At 41.2% G+C, this 22,497-nt stretch overlaps 1 protein-coding gene across 1 annotated transcript in view; it reads left to right on the top strand.

Annotated features, from left to right (window-relative positions):
* prrc2b (proline-rich coiled-coil 2B) overlaps positions 1-22,497 on the top strand; it is a 43,096-nt gene that overhangs the window by 13,359 nt on the left and 7,240 nt on the right. The window contains exons 9-24 of the mRNA XM_084115799.1: positions 1,138-1,301; positions 3,468-3,555; positions 3,828-3,981; positions 4,962-5,295; positions 6,057-6,214; positions 13,239-13,428; positions 15,004-15,608; positions 16,233-17,743; positions 18,669-18,847; positions 19,158-19,273; positions 20,031-20,172; positions 20,260-20,336; positions 20,782-21,063; positions 21,567-21,668; positions 21,753-21,936; positions 22,378-22,472. Of these exons, the coding sequence (XP_083971925.1) occupies positions 1,138-1,301; positions 3,468-3,555; positions 3,828-3,981; positions 4,962-5,295; positions 6,057-6,214; positions 13,239-13,428; positions 15,004-15,608; positions 16,233-17,743; positions 18,669-18,847; positions 19,158-19,273; positions 20,031-20,172; positions 20,260-20,336; positions 20,782-21,063; positions 21,567-21,668; positions 21,753-21,936; positions 22,378-22,472 (4,381 nt within the window). The remainder of the gene's footprint in view (positions 1-1,137; positions 1,302-3,467; positions 3,556-3,827; positions 3,982-4,961; positions 5,296-6,056; positions 6,215-13,238; positions 13,429-15,003; positions 15,609-16,232; positions 17,744-18,668; positions 18,848-19,157; positions 19,274-20,030; positions 20,173-20,259; positions 20,337-20,781; positions 21,064-21,566; positions 21,669-21,752; positions 21,937-22,377; positions 22,473-22,497) is intronic.

The following is a 22,497-nucleotide window of genomic DNA, read 5'->3' as shown; positions in this document are numbered from 1 at the left end:
GACTAATGAAAATGTATTCGACCAAGCCCTCTTCATATCGACTTGTTGTTGTGTTTTTCATTAAGAATAATAGTAATGAACTCACCATTCAAGCAATCCACCCCCAAATTGGCGCTAATTTGAAAGTGAAACTAAAATGCGCACGTCCATTCATTGGACTACTTGGTACTTTTAAAGCAAAGTATTTATAATGACCCATAAAGAATTTACTTCCAATATCTTTTATTAAAAAAACAAATGGAAGTGATTTGGCAAGTCAACTGTAAGGTTACATTTGCCAGCATATGTCCCAACTTTGCAAAGAACCAACAGGAAAAGAGTCTGTACTTGCAGCGTACATGTAGTCAATGAATACAAACTTCAGCCTATTCTGATTCTCTAGCATTTAATAATAGACTTCTAACCAACATCCTCATGTGCAATGAGCAATATAATCCTTCTGGCAAAAAATAAACATTTTGCTGCAGCTCTAGAATGATGTACCAGCAGCTCTCATACAAAAATAATGCTTGTGGACTTGTGCATATTCTGAATAATTAGTAACATACAAAGCTGCTCTTATACACAAATAAATAATAAAGAGTCTAAGACTTGAAATTGTTGCTGTATACCACAATCAAAAACAGCTTATACAAAAAAAGTAAATGAACGTCTGCAGAGCACAGTCAAAATATAACGCGTTGTGACTGGCTTTGCACTGACACACACTGCCTGTGGAGGGCAGTACAGTAAACCTGCGTATAACAGATCGTTTACAGCATATTGATGTGAAGTCAAAACAATACAGAAAGCAGCTCTCATACAAAAATAGAAAAAAGGCCACAATGAAATTATGCCAATTTTCCATACATTAGCTTTTACCGAAGAGGGAGCCGTTCGGATGTCGCGGTCAGCCATCATGCGTCTGTTATGCGCACGCCACAGACTGTCCGCGCGCTGCACGTCCGCGCTTCAGAGTTCCGCCTTTTTTCCCACCCCTAGTGCTTACGCGCGCATTTTAGTTTCGCTTTCAAATTAGCGATTTAAAAGCCCTTGCTGGTGATACCGGTATTACCGGTGTTCTCACACTTTGATTAACTGGTGGGAAAATATCATCATCACATCCCTACTGTATAAATTCCTGCTTTTTTTCCGCAGTGGTGATTTAAGGAGAGAAACCCGATTCCCACGAAACCCCCCGCGCCCTTCGACTCGCCCGATCCGACGCCCGGGAGACCGAGCGCCCCGTCCTGCCATCATCAACCCTGATGACCTGAAGGACCTCGATGAACTGGACAACGACTGTGAAGACGGCTGGGCGGGTGAGCGACCGCTAGCTCTCTTTAGCTGAAGCAGAAGATGTGTTTCCATGGTTAGGGCTGGGTATCGAGTTCAGTGTTGATTCACAAGCTTGCAATTTGATTAAGCGTGCTGCATGTATGATGTGCCCAAATCATGTGCCATTCAGAGACACAGAGGCGCGCAGAACATGCAGGATTCATATTTAAATAGTCCTTTTGCCGTTTAATATTCTCACTTTGGCAACATTTCATTTGAGAGAAACTATCATCACATCACAGAAGAAACTACACGGCAACCCGTCAAAATAAACGTTTGGTTTTACTAAAGAAACTGTGATAGAGATGTATTACTCTTGTACAGTATAATGTACAGCTTAATGTTAATGCTACCACTACTACTACTACTACTAATAATAATGCAATTATATTTAAAACTAATTTTCTTCCATGTTATAACTTTAACAGTAAACCTCTGCTGTGTAGCACTTGTTTGCCAAAAAATTAAAGGGCTTGTTTAATTTTCATTTGAATACAAGATAAATTGATGTTTTATGCCTTCATTTGATTACCAGAACAATTAAAATACACAACACAGAATAAAAAAAACAGTCATAGGGCCTATTATTGAAATCAAATGAATGTTATTTACAAATTAATATATTAAGTTGTTTTTATGGATTCAATTAATTAGATATGTTTTTGATTAAACCATTAAAATGGAATATAGTCTAAATAAAACGTAAAGCACAGACCTGTAAGGGTGGGCAAAAAAATCGATTCACATATGAATCGCGATTCAAACTTTACCGATTCAAAATCGATTCATAGAATTCCAAAAATCGATTTATTTTTTTTTAAATATATATTTTTTAGTATTGTCCTGAAATGAGTTTAGCTTGCCATTCCCATAGATGGCGCTGCATCGAATTCACACTTACGCCTGCACACTCTTGTCATAGCCAAAAGAAGAATTGCAGCAGAAGCGGAGCAGAAGGAAGGCTGGCTGGCTGTGTGGTGGCGATTGAGGCTTATCATATGTCACCTAGCAGCAGCAGCGCCGCGTCAGACACGCTTCTGGTGTGCAAAGACATGGAAAACGCCACGCAGCTGACACGCAACAGAAACGCCACGCTCACGCCACGCAGCCAGTGTGTCACCGGCCTTAGAGCTTGCACACAGCCTGCGTGACACGAGCGTCTCAGGTGTGGCCCGAGTCGTGCAGGAAATGCGTGCATGCTAGAAATAGAACCGACGCCTATTTTTCTCGCGACACGCAAGCGTGTTGGAAGCGTTTCCAGGCAAAATAGAATGTTTATATGTAATTTTGACACGAATATTCATATTAATAAATGACATTTTGATGTTTGAAAGTCTAGGTTTTGACATAAATGCAGATATAATGTAGGCTTATTGTATTTTTTTTAATCGATTTTCAAAAATTGCACCTGTCAATACAGAACGAAATATTCTGTAGCCTATTTTGCCGTCAATAGCCTACTCCTTAAACTACATTTAGCAGTATTGTTTGTTTGATCTGACTACAGCACTTTAAAGCTAAATGTAAAAAAAAAAATTAAGTTTTAATTTAAACTTGAATTAAATGTATTTGAAAGCTGGCCAAAGCTTGGCACTTTGCACTGTTTAGTTGCAAAAGTTTTTATGAAGACAAAGTAATATCAAACTTCATTTAATTTGTTATTTCTTTTCTTTTAAATTGTATGTCTACTGCAATCACACAGGAAAAAGTCAACTACATTTACATACTGTGAATCGTTTTTTGAATCGAGAATCGATTTTGAATCGAATCTTGACACTAAAAATCGGTATCGAATCGAATCGTGAAATTTTCTGAATCGTGCACCCCTACAGACCTGGGTAAAAAATAAAATGGAATTTGAAGAAGAAAAAAACTTAATCTGTTAATAAATTGCTGTTAAATTGAATGTTAAATTAATTAAATGTTAAATTAAAATGGAATTAACTCGCATTAAACTGTGCATCTTGTTAAGTGTGCTAATCCTTAAATTTGTCTGCATTAACAGTTTAGCTTTCTTGTTTTTCTTCTTATCAGCCTCTGCTATAACATTATATGTTCATAAAATTGGTATCGAAAAAAGTATAGTATCGGTATCGAGCGCTTCTGTCGGCATCGAGCCCTACTCACTGTGACTGGTGTTTGTCCTTCAGGCCTCCATGAGGAAGTGGATTATAGCGAGAAGCTCAAATTCAGTGATGATGAGGAAGATCGCTCCCCATGTGTGAAGAACAAGATCTGGTGAGTTCTCATTTGTTTTAATTAGTGATGCACCAAAAATATTTTGGACAAAAAAAAAGTAGCAGATTAGATAAGGAATAAACGACCCTTTCAATCCGATCGAAATGTCATTGGGATCGAGCTCAGTCGGATCGATTGAGGCGTTTACATGAAGGCTTTTCAGTCCGATTGAGCCGTCAATCCCATTACTAACGGAATATTGCATGTAGCCATAGCCAGTGTTAGTGGACTAGCGGCTGGAGTGAAGCCGGTTCTGCTCCTGTGTGTTGCAGGGATGACTGGGACCACCATCATGATCCTCACTCCTCTCAGAGCTCTGGTGACGTGGCGTTCCCTCACGACCCTGAGGAGGATCCGTACTCCCGCCAGCCGGAGACGCTATCCTCCAGAAAGGCCAACGGCAGACTCTCCTCTGCAGAGGCGCAGGTAACGGGCCTTTCCCCCGAGATCTCTCATGATAGTCAAGGGTTCTTCTGACTGTAATTTCGTTTTTATGATGAACGTTTTCTCTCTGTCCTTTAGGGATGTGCACGAATATTCGATCTGTTATTAGTATCGAAAAATAAAATGCTATTCAAATTTTACTCCGTTGCTTTGCTGGCCGTAAATGCAGTGAGTCCATGATAAATCCCAAGCACTTAGTTACAGGATTGTGTCTTCAATGGGGTCCAACGGGTCGAAGGTCCAGATGTGAGTTTCAGTGCAGCTTCAAAGTCTCGACACGATCCAGCCGAGGAATAAGAGTCTCATCTAGACAAACCAGCGGACATTTATAACAAACAATGCAAAACATTTATATGCTTTTAACCACTAATGCTGGTCTTGTACTAGCTGTGATGCGCCACATTACGTAATCAGGTTGAAAGGTCACGCATGTTCTGGTTCAAAAAACGGTTTAGTTGGACAACTGTGAGCCGAGATGCTGAAAACCCCGGCGGATCATGATCTGCTCCCGTGTAAATGAACACAGAGCCGTGCTTCACTCTGAAACATGCATTCAGCTCTCAGGTGTTAATGTTCTCCGGTCCTTTAAATCCCCCTGTAGTCAATAAGTTTATCACTTAAAACATCTCTGATCACCAAAATGACACATTTAAACGTTTTTTACATTTAATTCTTCATGCCTTAAAATATCTTGAATGTAACTCGACACCCTTGCCTCATTTAGTATGCGCGGCTCTATGAGTATGCAAATGAGCCCCGCCTCCACTCACTCGCTCAGCTCAGAGATCCACTGGTTGACGATCACACGTTGATCTGATTGGTTACAAGGTAGTTTGTGACGTCAGAAACACCAGCGATTTCAAAGCGTGTTTTTGAGACTGTCTTTGGTTCACTGCAGTTTTAAGGAGGAAATACTCAGCAATGGAGTCGACTTATGAACTTACACATGGTTTCTCTTAAAGCACATTAAGAACGGTGTGAACAGCGAGTCCGCGGAGGAGCAGGAGGAACCGCAGAGACAGGCTCCTCCTCGAGGGAAGTTCGTCTCCGCCGATCTCTCTGCCGTGGAGCGAGCTCGCAGACGCCGGGAAGAGGAGGAGCGGAGGGCGCGTGAGGAGAGACTGGCAGCCTGTGCCGAGAAACTCAAAAAACTGGATGAGAAATTCGGCAAAACTGAGAAACCCTCACGCCCTGCAGAAGCGCTGAGAGAAGCCGACAGCAAGGAGATGCTAACGCAGTCGCCAGGTCGGAGGTCATCCAAACCCCAGCAGGAGGGCTGGCAGTACGCCACTAAAGGTACAATAGTTCATTACTGTGTGAGACGATGTGGTGCTAAACCGACAGCCAACCGCGTGCCTCGTATTCACGTGCTTTTGGACACTCGGAAACACGACACATTCTATATAAACGTCGTTTCGGCGTCTATAGAGGAAAAGGTCAAATGGTGACATAAAACACAACAACTCATTCTTACCTTTTGGCAGTTTTGTTCTCATCCAATAATATCACTGCAGTCAAATCAATAATATTACTGAATATGAAGTGTCATAAATGACAACTTTGCAACAGGAACACATGTTAACTATTTTCACTGCAAAAATGTTTTCTTGCTCAGTATTTTTGTCTTGTTTCCAGTCCAAATATCTAAAAATACTTAAAGATGCATTTACTAAAGTAGTAAAATGCCATATGATATTATGTCTTGTTTTCTGGGGAAATAAATCAAAATTATGTGAGTTGTTGCTTAAAGAAAAGCTAAATGATCTGCCAATGGGGTCAGAAAAATATTCTTAATTCAAACAGAAACAACATTATTTTTCTTACATCATTGGCAGATAATTTTGCTTGTTTTAAGCAAAAACTCACTTAATTTTGATTTATTTCCCCAGAAAACAAGACATAATGTCGTATAGCATTTTACTACTTTAGTAAATGCATCTTGACTTAAGAACTTTTAGATATTTGGACTGTAAACAAGACAAGAATACTGAGTAAGAAAAGCATTTTTTGCAGTAAGAGTGTTTCATGCTTTAATCACGTCATCTCATTGAATACAGAAGTGTTGGATACCCCAGCCGAGTCCTCCAGTCAGGATTACAAAGATGAAGGTTGTAATTACCACAACGAAGACGATGCTCCTGAGTCCACTTCTCCTCTCCCAGATTACGGCCGGCACCAGAAACCCGTTCCGCCCCGGTTCCAGAAGCAGCACCAGGTGAGCTTTACCCACAATCCTGTGTAGAGTAAGAGTTAGAGTAGTTCACTTCAGAATTACAATTTCCTGATAATTCACTCTCCTCCTCGTCATCCAAGATGTTCTTTTCTTTCTTTCTTCAGTCGAAAAGAAATGAAGGTTTTTGAGGAAAACGTTCCAGGATTGTTCTCCATATAGTGTCTTCAATGGGGTCCAACGGGTCGAAGGTCCAGATGTGAGTTTCAGTGCAGCTTCAAAGTCTCGACACGATCCGTAGAAATAAGAGTCTGATCTAGACAAACCAGCGGACATTTTAGAACAAACAATAAACATTTATATGCTTTTAAACACTAATGCTGGTCTTGCTCTAGCTGTGATGCGACACACATTACGTGATCAGGTTGAAAGGTCACGCGTGTTCCGGTTCAAAAGCAAATTTTCTCCTCCAACCTCAAAATCGTCCGACATCATTTTTACATCGTTTTACCTTTTATTTTTTATGTAAAGTAAATAGTAGTCTTAGTAAACACTGGGTCTGTTCTTGCGCCTACGTCACGCTTGACCTTTCAACCTGATCACGTAATGTGTGGCGCATCACAGCGAGTGCAAGACCAGCATTAGTGTTTAAAAGTATATAAATGTTTATTGTTTGTTATAAATGTCCGCTGGTTTGTCTAGATCAGACTCTTATTCCTCGGCTGGATCGTGTCGAGACTTTGAAGCTGCACTGAAACTCACATCTGGACCTTCGACCCGTTGGACCCCATTGAAGACACTATTGGCTCGTTTCCACTGAGCAGTACGGTTCGGTTCGGATCTGTTAACCATGATCTGGCTAGCGTTTCCACTGCCAACAGTGCCCTTACTGGATAGGCGTGGTGTTTCGATCGACGTCATTTTCGCGCGAAGAAGAACATAGTAAACTACAATGGATGACATACAGCAGATCTTGTTCTTGCTCCTCGACATGTTTGTCACAAGAAGACAAGCGCCGACATTAGGCTTTTCTCAATATCAAGTATGCAAAGTTTGTACTTGCCATGTGCGACTCCTACATGCAAATGGTACAGCGCGTTCTTAAAGCGTCCCTCAGCTCGCTCTGCTGGTTATCTCTGTTACTCCGTATGTACATTTTAAGCAACAATAAAACGAAATATGTTATAAAACACCACTAATGGCGCTTTTCCACTGCATGGTACGGCACGGTTCGGCTCGGTACGGTTCGACTCGGCGCGGAACGGTTCGGCTCGCTTCGCTTTTCCACTGCGTGGTACGACTCGACTCGGTACGGCACGGTTCGGTTCGCTTTAGCTCGGTTGCTTTTCCATTGCAGTTAGTACCGCTTCAAACTGGGTGGGACTGATCGTTATAGTTGCCGCCTCTACTGCCATGACATCATCGTAAACGCGCCACATTTCAAACGCACAACACAGGGGATGGTGCTCTTGATTCTCGGCATGTGGATGTTTTTAAATTAAATTAAACGTTCTTATAATGGTTTACTATATGGAAGGAAAATTCTTAACGTGTAATTAAACGTTGCGTTCATATTCTGGGCTCATCTGATTTTTTGTACATAGCATAGCCTACTTTGTTATGATTTTAGTATCATAATGATTAATAAATGCACGCACAATTATCCGTGAACTTGATTTGAACAAATGCCTTTCAACTTGTGTGTGCAAAATTCAGAATTAAATGAATGTGCAGCAATCTTTACAAATAGAGAGTCTAGGCCTAATGTACCGTTTTAAACTAGCCTACTGCCATTAAAAAAGCGCATTTGGTTAATGTTATGTTATTTTTTTCCATCTGCCTATGTTGATTATGAAAAGTGATCAGCACGAGTAGAGAGACATGGAGCGAGTCGGACATAATTTTGACCACTTCATTAAGTTTTGTTTTGTAGAACACCTTTCTTTAAAGTGAATTTCGTTTTGTATAAATTGTATCTTAATTTTAATAATTTTTTCATCAAACCATTGCCTGGATTGAATAAATAAGAGCAAAATAGACAATTTAATCATTGAGGCGCCCGAGCGGTCACTTGCATTGTACGTTAACTGGTGCGCATCTCATCCTCAAATACACTTGAAATGTCTTTAAACGAAATAATTCAAAACAAAAAGAAATAGGCTACTCTCTTATGAGTAAGAGATCCATATAATCCATTATATGCATTTCTCTCTATAGGCGTGTTTACTACGAATATGGCGATCGTCAACTTCATCTTTGCCATGCACAGACACTGACAGAAAACACTATTTTATAAATAAAAATCAGTGCACGCGTTTTAATAAAATTAAAACTTTAATTGTGATCATTAAAATAATTGAATATTAAATATTTGTGGCCAAGTTTTGCTCATTTATTAATAGTATATAGGCTATATATAGGCGTAATTTTATTAAATTGAACAAGCGCAAAATTCAGCATTCAATCAAATATTCAAAAAGACTTAATAATAATGTTATTTCAACATAATATCTCGTTATTTCGACATAATGTGCGTGCAACAAGCAAGATGTGCATTTGTAAATCCGGGGACGCGTGCATTGACAGAAAACACTATTTTATAAATAAAAATCAGTGTCTGGCAAAGATGAAGTTGACGATCGCCATATTCGTAGTAAACGCGCCTATAGAGAGAAATAACATTATTATTAAGTCTTTTTGAATATTTGATTGCTGAATTTTGCGCTTGTTCAATTTAATAAAATTAAAACTTTAATTGTGATCATTAAAATAATTGAATATTAAATATTTTGTGGCCAAGTTTTGCTCATTTATTAATAATACTATATATATATATATAACACAGCACATGCGTTAAAAATTATCCAGCGCCGCCCCTGACTGCAAGAAACAGTTTGCAAGAAACTTTTTAACTGCAAGAAACTACAGCGTTGGCTGTTGTCTACTGGCTATTTAAATCTAGCGGGTTTGTCTCGTGCATGGTCTCGTGTCGCAAATACAATGACACTGGTAGTGACGAATCTGTCTGACCAATCAGTGATCTTCAGTGTTTTCACGTCACATTTTAGTATCGGTACGGTACGCTTGGAACCTCAACAGAGGTGGTACCATTTAAAGCGAGCTGTACCGTACCGTACCATGCAGTGGAAATGCGCCATAAGTGAGCCGTACCGAACCGAGCCGTACCGTACCATGCAGTGGAAAAGCGCCAAAGCGTGCCGTACCGAACCGAGCCGTACCGTACCATGCAGTGGAAAAGCGCCATTATAAAACGCCTCTTTTCGTTTTCATTTAAATAAATTAAACATTATAGGGACACAAATGTGGTTCATGCGCAACGCAGATTGATTATTCACTGCACGTTATACGTTATTCTATTTATAACAAAACGAAATTTAAAACACAACCCTAACGTTACCTCTTTTCGTTCAAATAAAAAAAAATTAAACATATTCCAGGCCAGGGCTTGACATTAACTTTTTGAGGCACTTGTCCTTCGGACAAGTAAATTTATGTTTTACTTGTCCATGCACAAAAGTCACTTGTCCGTGTAAAGATTTATAATTTTATCATTTATTTTTTTTGTGTTTTGCTAATGCAGAATTCGAACAAACCGTTGAAAGCATCCAAACACTATCAATATTAATAAAATTCAGTTGAAACAGTAGAAAGGAACGTGTCCCAAGAATAGAGTTCCTCTTCAACAAGAAATAAGGATCTCCAGACTCCATAATACAAAGTAATACTTTGCACGCTGGTGTGCAGTGTATCACCAGAGGAAGTGGTGACTCTTGTAGGTATCCTCAGTATTTGCAAGCTAGCTAGACTTACTGTATACTATATCTAAAATAATTTTGTAGACATAACAATTAGAGATGCACCGATTACAATTTTCTAGGCCGATTCCGATTTTTCATTGAGTTTGACCTGCTGATACCGATTTAAGCCGATTCCGATTTAATTTTTTTCTAACCACTTTACAGCACACACAAATATTTATTTTTGATCTTTTCTTTAACCCTTTCACGCGTAAGTTTAAAATATTCTAACTGACACCCCCACCCCCCCACCCCCAGAGTGAGTTTTTTCAAGGCGAACGTTCCCTTTAATGTTTCCATGGCGACGCGTCACGCGATACACCGCAGCCACAATAATACTGTACGACAGATGTGTCGCTTTTATTTCGCTTTTCCTTTTTATTCAAAATATTCACAAACTTGCTTACCATGTCATCAACTAGCCTATCTGATATTCCGATTCTCAAATACGTGTGAGTGAGTGTGTTTGGTCGTTTAAAAACCTTTATAAATAATCTTGATCTATAACATGAGATGGGCGCCGCAATGTTGTCGTGTCAGTCGGATTTACAGCACGTGAATTCATCAGTTTCTCCTGAAATAAATGCAAGAACGCGGCCGGTGAACTGAGAAGAATAGAGTAAACTTTATAGTTAACGTTAACTTACTTCCACTATGTTTGTCTGATATGAATAACACATGTCGGCAAATTATATTTGAATATATTGTTATTGCTGCTTCCACAGACATCAGTGTGTATTTTACAAAATCCAAATGTATTGTTTTACTCGTGCTTATGTGTATTTAAATATCTGAAACCTAAAATAAACATTATGAGGTTGAAAACACTGCTTAGTTGTGATATATGACAGCGCTGAACGCGTCCGACTCTGGCTCAGCGCCAGCCAACGCGCGAAAGCACAGTTTGAATCTGGCAGTGATGCGAGCGAGTGGCACATAACGTGAAGTAACATGGCATTTTATTTTGTTTGAAATTTAACTTGTCCAGTGGGACAACTAATTTTCTCTTCCACTTGTCCTACAAAAAAATCCACTTGTCCCGGACAAGCGGACAAGCCTTAATGTCGAGCCCTGCAGGCAATATATGCATTTGTACAAATGCTGCAATAAACATCAGTGATAATCTTGTAATAAAAAAAATGACAAGAAACCATATTTCTTTTTGTAAAATTTCAGTTTTATCAATAATAGCCAATATAAAAGTTTAAGTAAAAGGTACAAGAAGCTATACAATAAGAAATAAAGCAAACAATTCAGTCAAATATCCAAATGCAGCGCTCTAGTCTAACATTACAACAGTAAAGTTAAATACAAATATAATATGAAACTAAACTTAGCCCTCAGCCAAAACGATTGACAGGGAACGAATTATATATTCACGAGACCAAAGATCGCCCGTTAGGTCTACGAATTATATCTCATGTTTAACCACTACCGTCGGAGTCAGCGGCGAACGTCAGAAGAACTAGCCGAGGAAAGGCTCATCCAGCCGGGAAACATGAGCGCCCGCTGATCGCCTGGATCACAACCGGGGGAAAAAAATATCATCTTTATAAATAAACCACAGATTTGAGCTTTAAACAACTGCATTCTCGCCTGAAAAACTCTTAAAATTACATTTCGTGACGCAGTAACAGTATTATTATATTAAACTGTATATTAAAAAATGGCACTTATGTTGTCATTCCCCTTGTAGCACGCGCAAGTGACGATTCTCTGTCAACCAATCAACGTCCTGCAGTGAGTCTAGCTCCGCCCTTTAGGACCGTACCACTGTGCTGGAACCCCAACAGAAGGGTACCTAAAAAGTGGTACGGTACGGTTCGGCATTTTGGTACCATTCACAACTTTTGACAGTGGAAACGCAAATAAATGCGTACCGTACCGCACCGTACCGTACCGCTCAGTGGAAACGAGCCATATATGGAGAACAATCCTGGAATGATTTCCTCAAAAACCTTCATTTCTTTTCGACTGAAGAAAGAAAGGCATGAACATCTTGGATGACGTGGAGGAGAGTGAATTATCAGAATTTTAATTCTGAAGTGAACTGATCCTTTAATGGTTATTACTACACCCACTGTCAGCATCTCAGGGTTCATGAACGGCGAAAGCAACTCTGCATCCCCTCTCTGGTAAACACATTTTATTGGACTGTCCTGGGTTTAAAGGTCCCGTTCTTCGTGATCCCATGTTTCAAACTTTAGTTAGTGTGTAATGTTGCTGTTAGAGCATAAATAATATCTGTAAAATGATAAAGCTCAAAGTTCAATGCCAAGCGAGATATTTTATTTAACAGAAGTCGCCTACATCGAACGGCCCGTTTGGACTACATCCCTCTACTTCCTTCTTTAATGACGTCACTAGAGCCGTTTTGTGACTAAGCTCCGCCCACAGGAATGCTCCCTCAACTCTACCGAAATTCGTTTATGTACTTGCGCACTTCTTATAACTTACTGTGTTTACTCAGCTCTTACGGTGATTTTCTGAAGTAAAACTGACGCTTCATCTTTTGTGTGATGTACAATAAACTTTATTAAACTCATCAGTATATGTTTGATCATCATTCAGACAGCAGACTTGTAGGCTATTAATAAATAATGGATACATACAAGCAGATGACAAATACGTTATAATAACCGTAATTAAACTACTAAACTATACCTGTTCCATCTCTATACAGCACTCTGACTCTGTAGGCATTATTGTCCGACTCGAAATGAACACGTTACTGAGAGTTTCTGATATTATCATCATTCCGTGAGATGAAATTGTCCTGAGAGACTGAGCGAGCTCGTGAAGCTCCGCCCCCTGGGTCGTCCAGCAGCAGCTCATTTGCATTTAAAGGGCACACACTAAAACAGCGCGTTTTTCTGTGACCCAAAAAATGACAATTTAAACATGCTGTAAAAAATGATCTGATATTTTGAGCTGAAACTTCACATACACACTCTGGGGACATCAGAGACTTTTTACATCTTGTGAAAAGGGGCATAATACGGGACCTTTAATACTAGTAGAATGCTCTTCTATGAAGTTATTTCACTTAAGGACTTTAGTAAGATTATGCCTGAAAAGGTTTAGAATTTTATAATCATGTTAATTAAAAAAAAAAGTATAATATGATTTGTTGTTTGTTTGCTTGGTTTTATTGTATTTATATGATATTTGTATTTTTGTAATTGAATTTTTGCCATGAAAATAGCCTTAGATGCTGACATGGCATTAAATGCATGAATCCGTCCCTCCAGGATCCGGTGTATAAGATGGCCCCGTGGCAGCAGTCGAGCTCGGCGCACACACACACACAGAGAGGCTTTTACCCGCCTCATGTGCTGGGCTTCGACCCGCGCTGGATGATGATGCCTCCCTACATGGACCCCCGCATGGCTCAGGGATGCTCCCCGGTGGACTTCTACACTCCTGGGGTTCACTCCTCCGGTAAACACACGCTGTCACTCAGAGATATGATCAAACCTAATAAGCATTAATCTTCACACTCTCGACGAGCGCACACATTTGGGATTCGCAAACCTTTTACCCGTTGACATCAGATATTAATTTGAGTTAACCCGCTGTTATTTTTTGGATCATTGAGATACTAATATAGTTTTTTTTTAGTTTTAGTAATTTTGTGTTGTCATTTTTTTTTAAACATTTGATCAATAATTTTTCAGTTTAAGTTATTTTAGTATATCAGTTAAATCAAAATGAGAAATGTTGCCTTGACAAATAGTTGAATTCTTTTTTTTCTTTCTTTTTACTGAAAACACCTTTTTTTTTTGTGGTTTTAGTGTAACAATAAAAAACCTGCCTGAGATTTTGGGTTAATTTAAATAATTTACGAATGCATTTGCATGTTCGCGATTCTCTGATGTCAGTTAATGCTCACATGACATACAGGTAAACAAATATGCAGTCTTTTTGATCGTTAAGGATGCAAGATATGACAAAGTAATCACTATAAGAGTTTTTGAACAAATCATTTTGTCCTGTCATTGATTTGCGATTACAAACATTTTGTCTCATTAAAAAAGTCTCTTATTGCTGCTGCTTAAATGTGTAGGTAAAAAGAATATCCTTATTTTAACTAATTATAAATAAATACTATTATAGTACATTTGTACTTTTAAATAAATTAATATGATGATAATTTTACACTACAAGTTACAAGTTTATCTCACTTTCAAATAATAACCCCAAGCGTTTATTTTGGTGGAAAACTATAGGGTGACCTTTTAGACGGTTTAGTTGACGAAAGGTTAATAAGCTGATCTTCTCCACAAAAATGTTGTAAATTCTGTGTGTGATCCTGGTGATTGGTGGAGCAGAACCGGTCGAGTCGTCATGAGCTGCTCGTGTGTAAGTGAACACAGCGCTGCGTTCGACTCTGAAATCAATCGCAGTCTTTTGCGATTTGATCATTTTACTAAAGCCTGAAATTATCACAATTTCAACCTTATTTTGATTTTATTTTGTTAATTTATTTTAGTTTGACCATTTTATGGTTTAATTATGGTAACACTTTACATTAAGGTTCATTAATCTATTAACTAACCATGAGCAATACATTTGTTACTGTATTTGTTCATTTTTGTTAACGTTAAATGCTAAAAATAAAGATGTTCATGTTAGTTCACAGTGCACAGGCGTTGTTAGGAGTAAAACACGTCTTCAAGGGGCTTATTGCTTTAATAAAACGGTTACTCCATAAAAATATTCATTGTAATATTTATTTTATTCTTAAAATAAACACCAGCAACAAAAATATAATGTTATAACACATTTATTCCTCCACCAAGCAACACATGCAGCAACAGAGCATCACAATCGGCAGTTGCGCAGTAACACTAATGTGATGCGGTCACAGGTGTGTGTGTGAGTCATTTACAACGGCTTCGAGCGCGGCTCAACCAATCAGAATCGAGGACTGGAACTATCCGTTTTATAACATGCCTTTTCTTCAGAACATGCTCTTTATATTGTGATAATAATTTAACTTGTTTTATTTGAAAGGTCTGGTGAAGCCCGTCATTCAGCAGGATCACCTGAACAGCCCTGGTTCCACCTCTGATGAAGGCTGCCATCCCAGCATGCATCAGGAGAGGAGGGCACCATCCACTGAGCCCTACCAAGTGTGGAACCAAGACAGCTACTCGTCAGCGCGCAGTTTCACGCCACCCTACCAGAGGCAGCACGAGAACGACGAACGGGACGACCGGTCCTGCTCCCGACACGACTCCTACGAAGACCGAGGTCACGATCGCACGGAGAGTCCAGCGGAGGAACTGAACAATCAAGGTGGAACCCATGAAGGGCCTTTAATTCTTAGCAGAACCCATCCTGGAGATCCCGAACACCGAGACGTGTCCTCCGTTAGACACCAGAAGGAGCCCGCAGAGTCCCGTGACGAGGCCTTCGACACCAAGGAGAAGAGCTACGACTCTGATTTCTGGAGAAAAGACGCTAGTGTGAGGAAAGACGGCGGCTGTCAGGCCCAGTGGTCCGATCACGGTTCCAGCAGCAGCAGTAGCATTAGCATTAGCCAGCCGTCCGAGTCCAGCGGGAGAACGCTTAGGAGGACCGGACCCATCAAGAAACCTGTGCTGAAGCCGTTGAAGGTTCGCTTCAATTCTCATTTATTTGTATAGCGCTTTTTGTGTGTGTACGGTGTATAATTATTTTGTAGATATAAATACACACGCATGCATGTATATACAGTATTTAAGAAAAATGTTATTTATAAATTACATAAATTATATATACATTATGCAGATATTTCTTAAATGTATACATGCGTGTATTTATCTCTACACACACCGTACACACACACACATTATATACACAAACTTTAATTTTGGATGCGATTAAGCGTTGCACAGCCCTAATTGTTACAGTGTAATTATATATTTAAGTACTGAGTAATAATAAGCAACTGCATGTACTTACTATAGGGTTAGGGTAGGATTAGGGTTTGGTTGAGGGTTAGTTGCATGTAATTATGCATAATTTACTGTTATTACTATGGTAAGTACATGTAACACATGTAACAAGGACACAGTAAAAGTGTTACCGATTATCAGAGGTAACTGTCCAAGTTATGCATTTCAGAAATGTACATACAAAATCACAGTTAGCTAAAAATTTATTAATGTAAACAATTAATATAATAAAAATGTAAATAATTTAATGCAGAAACAATGAGCTCACTGAAGTAATGAATACTTGTTTGTTAACTGATAAAGGTTGAGGACAAGGAGAACGAGAAACCCAAATCTGAGCCTGAGGAGAAGCCCGTCCCATACAGACTAGAGAAGGAAGTGGTCACTAACGTCTACGACCTGAAAAAAGACGCCCCGCTTGTGTCTAACAGGCACTCGGCTCCACCGCCCGCATCTTCTCCCGAGGAAAAACAAGCGGATGCTCCGAAGTTAGAGAAAACTAGCAATCTGCATGAAGAGTTACACAAGGAGAGCTGCTGGGATACCGCCAAGCCTCAGTCTGTGGACTCCTCTGACAGCAGAGACGCTCCACGCCGCAACAACTGGATATTCATCGACGAAGAGCAGGCGTTCGCCGGGGCGAGAGGAACAGGTCGTGGACGGAGCCGTGGGTTTAGAGAGTTTAGCTCTCGCGGTGGCGCTCGTGGCGGACGAGGCGACGCGACCAGAGGAGGCTATAACAATAACACGACAGGAGCGCAGAGACCAGCGCGCGGACGTGGCTCTCGAGACTTCAGAAGCGAAGATCTTCAACGAGGAAAACCCCGTCGACGCAACGTTAGCGAGACGCACAGCGAAGCCTCAGAGTACGAAGAGCTTCCCAAACGTCCACGGCAAAAGGTCGCCGAGAACGGAGAGGCTTCGTATGCGCCGTCCGGAGAGGTTAAAAGAGCCGATCGGGAGTCGTGGAGATCCAACAAGGTGTACACCGACGAGCAAAGCGGGAACGGTGACAAGGCGAAATCAACAAGAGTGTTTGGAAGGTCGTTACCGCCTCGACTTAACGCGGGATACAACCGTGGATTCGTCTCAAGGGATATTTCAACATGGAGAGGAAGAGGAGCTCAGTTTGGGAGCGGATCCGCGCAGGAGAACGGATACAACTTTGGCACGGACTCGTATTCGAAACGCTCGTCAGAACGCGACCCGCTAAAATACCCGCCTAAATTCACCAGTTCTTTTGTAGAGAATGGCGTCGAGGATAGAGAGGGAGGCTACTATATTGATAACGATAACCCCGATAACCGGCCAATGAGACGCCGGCGTCCGCCTCGCCAAGATAAACCGCCACGGTTCCGCCGACTACGCCAAGAACGTGAAGGAGGAGGGCAATGGAACGGGGAAGAATATGTGAACGGAGACTTTGCTAATCAGTGGCCGGGTCGACCCAAGGAAGAGCACTGGCCGAATCACTATCCTGGAGGACGCCCGCAGGAGATCACGGGTCAGAGTCAAGCCGAGGACTGGGAAACCGGCTCTGAGAACAGTGATTTCAGCGACTGGAGGGAGAAACGCGGGCCTCATGGCGACTCGCTCGCTGACGCGGGTCACGGGGAACCCGGCTCTGAGAAGAGAGAGCTCTCCAAACGGAGCTTTTCCAGCCAGAGACCAGTCGTCGAGAGGCAGAACCGGAAGAGTGAAGTGTGTGTAATGGAAAACAATAAGATGACCCGCTCGACAGACACACAGTCCGGTGCAGGATCCTCCGGGAGAAACGAGAGCTGGCAGAACGGTGTTGCTTGCAACAGCAAACGGTACGTTTCTTTAGAACATGTGCTTGGTGAGATATATCTTATGCTGTGTTGGGGAATGTTTCCTTTAAAGTCCCCTTATAGTCAATCATTATAATTGCATCCCTTAAAACTCATCTTTGATCACCAAAATGACATTTATATGTTTTTTCCTTGAATAAATGCCTTAAAGTATCTTGAATGTAACTCGACACCCTCACCTCATTTAGTATGTGCGGCTCTATGAATATGCAAATGAGCCCCGCCTCCACTCACTCACAGCAGCTCAGAGATCCAGCAACATTAAAAGCTGGATTTTCACTACAGGGGGACTTTAAGTAATGCATTAAAATATTGCGTTACTCCCTAAAAAAATTACAAGTAAATGTTACTTGCATTACTTTCCATAAAAGGTAACTGTTACATTAATTTTGATTTATTAGTCTACGAGAAGAGACTTACTTAACCAAATTGCAAATTTGCCTCACTGACATAGTATATGTCTATAGAAAGCTTGAAATGTGTACTTTTAAATAAACCAATTCAAAAACCAATATTCTCAGATCATCTCAGAAAATAAATCAGATATTATGTGTAAATTTAAAGTAATGCATTACTTAATTCGTTACATCAAAGCAGTAATCTAATTATGTAACTCATGTAAATTGTAAAGCTTTATTTTACTCGTTACATCAGAGAAGTAATCTACTTGCACAATTCATGTTACTTGTTACATAAAGTAATCTATATAACAAGTAATATGAGTTATGTAAGATTACTTTTTTTGTGTAACATGAATGACGTAATCAGTTACATAAAGTAATCTGCTAATGTAATTCATGTTACTGGTGATGTTACATAAAAAAAGGTAATGCACTGTACTTGTAAAGCGTTAGCCCCAGCACTAATGATGAAATTCACACTCTTAATGTCTCTTAATTCACTCCAGAGGTCCAGAAGAGTCGGTCCCCGGCCTGAGCTCGGCTTCTGTGTACGGTGTGGAACAGAACGACGACACCAGCACCGCTGAAGCCACGGGGAAGATCATAGAGAAAGACATGAAACCCAGAAACATGAAGGGGGACATGACAGAACAGCTGTCCCAATATGACCTGAACACTTACTCAAGTAAGCCACAAAACATTTTTGAATGATAGAAGCACCTTTCCAATACAGAAGAAATGACGACAAACCATTGAGACAGAGTAAAACTCTGGAGACTATATAACCACAGTACAAACGTTCAGTCATGTTCAATAACATCAGTGTAGTTAGTAGTGTGTTAAACTGGTGGTTATGATAAGGGGCGGGACATTTCCCAAACACACTCAAAGCGCTCGACCAATCGCAACACACCGCTCCAGCCGACCAATCAGAGCAGAGTGTGCTTTTCAGAAGGAGGGGCTTCATAGAGATGTCATTTTGTGTTTCTTCTCAGTTGAAAGTGATTCAGGAGCGTCTGTACCCAGTCCAGAGGTTTACCAGGACGCTCTGTCCAAAAAACAGCGCCGCCCGCAGGATGAAGATCGCAGGAGGAAAGATCAGGGTCCGCCGGTGAGTAATCGAGAGTGCATCTGAAAGATGATCGCAGCTTAGTTATTTAAAGGTGCTGTATGTTACTTTTTTTACTCTACTAAAGCATAAAAATACCATAATATGTTTGCAGATATTTAAATAAATACGTTGCAAGTTATGTTTGATAAGTGCGATCTGTGGTTGTAGTCCTTGAAAACCAAAAAACTAGTGCTTTAAAAGTCCTCAAGTCCTGGAATTTCTTTACCATATCTGTACGAACCCTGTATTTAGGAAACATGCTAAGTTCACATACTCGTTTGTCTGATAAACACTTCTACAGCCAGTTATTTTACACGTTCTGTGTTGTCAGCCGGTTTTTGTTTTGGTCTGTGTGACTCCGCCCACTGCCAGTTCAGCCAATGGTGTTTCGACACCCCGGGATTCCAGTTGGCGGGGGAAACAGCGTATCTAGCCTTGGAAACGAGCAAACAAACTGGGTCAGAGATTGCAGATTCCACACAACCTAAAAAGTCTCCATGTCCATCTAAAAATCTCTATGAACGAGACCATTTTTAAACGCGGATAAATCAACTCCTCAACGAGTTGTCCTCAAAGTGGCAACCCGCGTGAGCGTCGAGTCTGAGGAGGCGGGGAAACAACGATCTCTGATATTTTTAATTTGGGCTGCAGTACCTATTTTTGACCACTAGCTGTTATTCTTACAGACTGCACCTTTAAAACTGCATGAAGTATCACTTGACTGGATATTGAAGGTAATTTGCTTGTGCCCCTGAAGGGTTCGGTGAAGAACAGAACAATTGCTTCGAAAATGCCTCCCCGTTTTGCCAAGAAGCAGGGCAGCATGTCCATGGAGCAACCCGAAGAAACGCTCTCCGCCAACAACTTGGGAACTGAGATCTGGGAGACGAACAGCACAGGTGAAGCACAGCTGAAAATAGTGTGACTGTAATAAAGTTGATGACTAGCTCATATGATTCTTAATGGCTTTGTTTTTCCTCCTGAAGCTCTGACTGTCCAGTCGTCAGGTGGAGATTCGTGGACGAAGCAGGTTTCCTACACGGGAAGCGAACCCAATTCAGAGGTGCAGGTCTTTCTACTTGATGAAAAGCTCTGGGTAGTTTTGTAGGGCTGGGTTGTTGATATCGAATCCCAAGAATCGTTTTCAGCTTTCACTAAACATAATTTGTAGCTCCTGCCATCCAATAATCGCAATAAACTTTGTTCTTTGATGCTTTTGATATGAAAAAAAAATCTCAGCTTTAGAATTCAAGCAATAAATGTGTGGTTTTGTGGGTCTTTTTGATCCTGATACCATGACTTTCGATATCGGTTCCTGAACGATACTTTTTTCTAGACCAATTTTATGAATGGATAAGGTTATAGCAGAGTCTGTAACATTAATGTGAAGAGGGGAACAAAACAAGAAAGCTAAACTGTTAATGCAGCCAAACTTAAGGATTAGCATACAGCATCCCTCATTCGCTGAGCCGATCCCGAGACTAACGCCCCACTGTCCTGTCCTGCAGGACTCAGACGCCGGGCCCGAGCAGAGCAAAGAACACAAGCCCGGGCCCATCGGCAACGAGCGCTCTCTGAAGAACCGCAAGGGCTCCGAGGGCATGGAGCGCCTCGAGGGACCCATAACCCCCGTCAACGGAGTGGACCTTCACGTGGACGGTGTTCTTCCAGTGCCGCCCATCGAGTTCGGCGTCAGCGCCAAGGATTCGGACTTTAGCCTCCCCCCCGGATCCACACCGGTTCCCGTGTCCAACCCCGTCACCAAGCTCCAGGACGCGCTCGCTGGGAATGTGCGTGCATGAGCTCCTAGTAGGGGTGTGCGATATACAGTCAAACCAAACATTATTCAGACACCGGATATCATTTTTGATATTTTTTCACTAGTGTGTGCAGGACACTATAGTTCAATTATTTAAGTGAGGAGAGCAAAATAAAGTAAACTGTGACATATTATACCCAAAAATTCTTCATACAGTGAAAATTTGGGACCAAAAATGATTCGGACACTTTGAGCTGATCATGTTTTGCTGAAGTGTGTTTTCTTTAATTGCTAATGCTGTTTTTACACACAGACTGAACACAATGAAGCATTGCTTGGTGATTGGTTAAGCTAAACTGGTATTATCTAATGGTGTAGTTAAATTTAACAGCTGACAGATATTCAACATAATTCATGTGTGAGACAGTCTAACAGAAGGACGGACAATATCGCACACCCCTAGCTCTGTCTACCTGGTTGGCCTTGTATAAAGAAGCGTTGAGCGTTTATACTGTCATTGTTGTGTGTTCACAGGCGGGCCTGACTCAAGCCATCCCGATGCTCCGGAGAGACCATCTTCAGCCGGGAATAAACCTCAATCCCATCAGCTTCCCGAGCGCAGACCTCACGCTCAAGGTAACGCTGACCGAATATCGTCCTCCCGAATGCTTGTGCCCATCCCTAACATGTTCCTCATCAGCGTCTCTCTGTGGCCCTCAGATGGAGTCGGCTCGTAAGGCGTGGGAAAACTCCCAGGCTCTCCCGGAGCAGGGCTCCCCGGGATCGGGATCGGGAGCTCAGCCGGCCTGCAGCGTGGGCTCCTCCGTCAGCTACAGCTCCTTCGGTGGCGTGTCGATGCCACCCATGCCCGTGGCGTCTGTGGCTCCGTCTGTCTCCATGCAAGGTAGTGTTAAAAGTGTTAGTGGTGAAAAATATCCGTTGATGACCTTTTCTTCCATGACTGAGACGATAACGAGACGTTGCTCATCACTTAAAGAGGCATGCACTGAAACGGGTCGCTGTGAACAAATCTAAAATCAAATCTATGCATATATCGAATTGAAATTTGATTCAAAATCGAGAATCAAACAATCAAAATCAACTTTGAAAAATCAAAAGAAAACTTGACTGAATGAAAACAGGGCAAGGTTGACTAAATATGACAAAAACTAAAAAGTACATTTGATACAGGACTAAGACTAAATGTAAAAATAGCTGACAAAATTAACACTAATGCAAGTTCTGCCGTCTCGTTCGTCTCTCAGACTCGGTGTCGCGTGCAGTGATTGAGTACGGCTCTAAATACTGTGGTGTGTGTGTGTGTGTGTGTGTGTGTGTGTTACAGGCAGTCACATCCCTCCTCTGTATCTGGATGGTCATGTGTTTTCCAGTCAGCCGCGGCTCGTGCCGCCCTTGACTCAGCAGCCGAGCTACCAGCAGGTACGTGTTGGCACCTCAGATATCA

This window comes from Abramis brama (assembly GCF_963993115.1).
Source record: "Abramis brama genome assembly, chromosome: 5".
Taxonomy (NCBI): domain Eukaryota; kingdom Metazoa; phylum Chordata; class Actinopteri; order Cypriniformes; family Leuciscidae; genus Abramis; species Abramis brama.
Note: the sequence above shows the minus strand (reverse complement) of the source record. Positions and strands in the feature narration are given on the sequence as shown.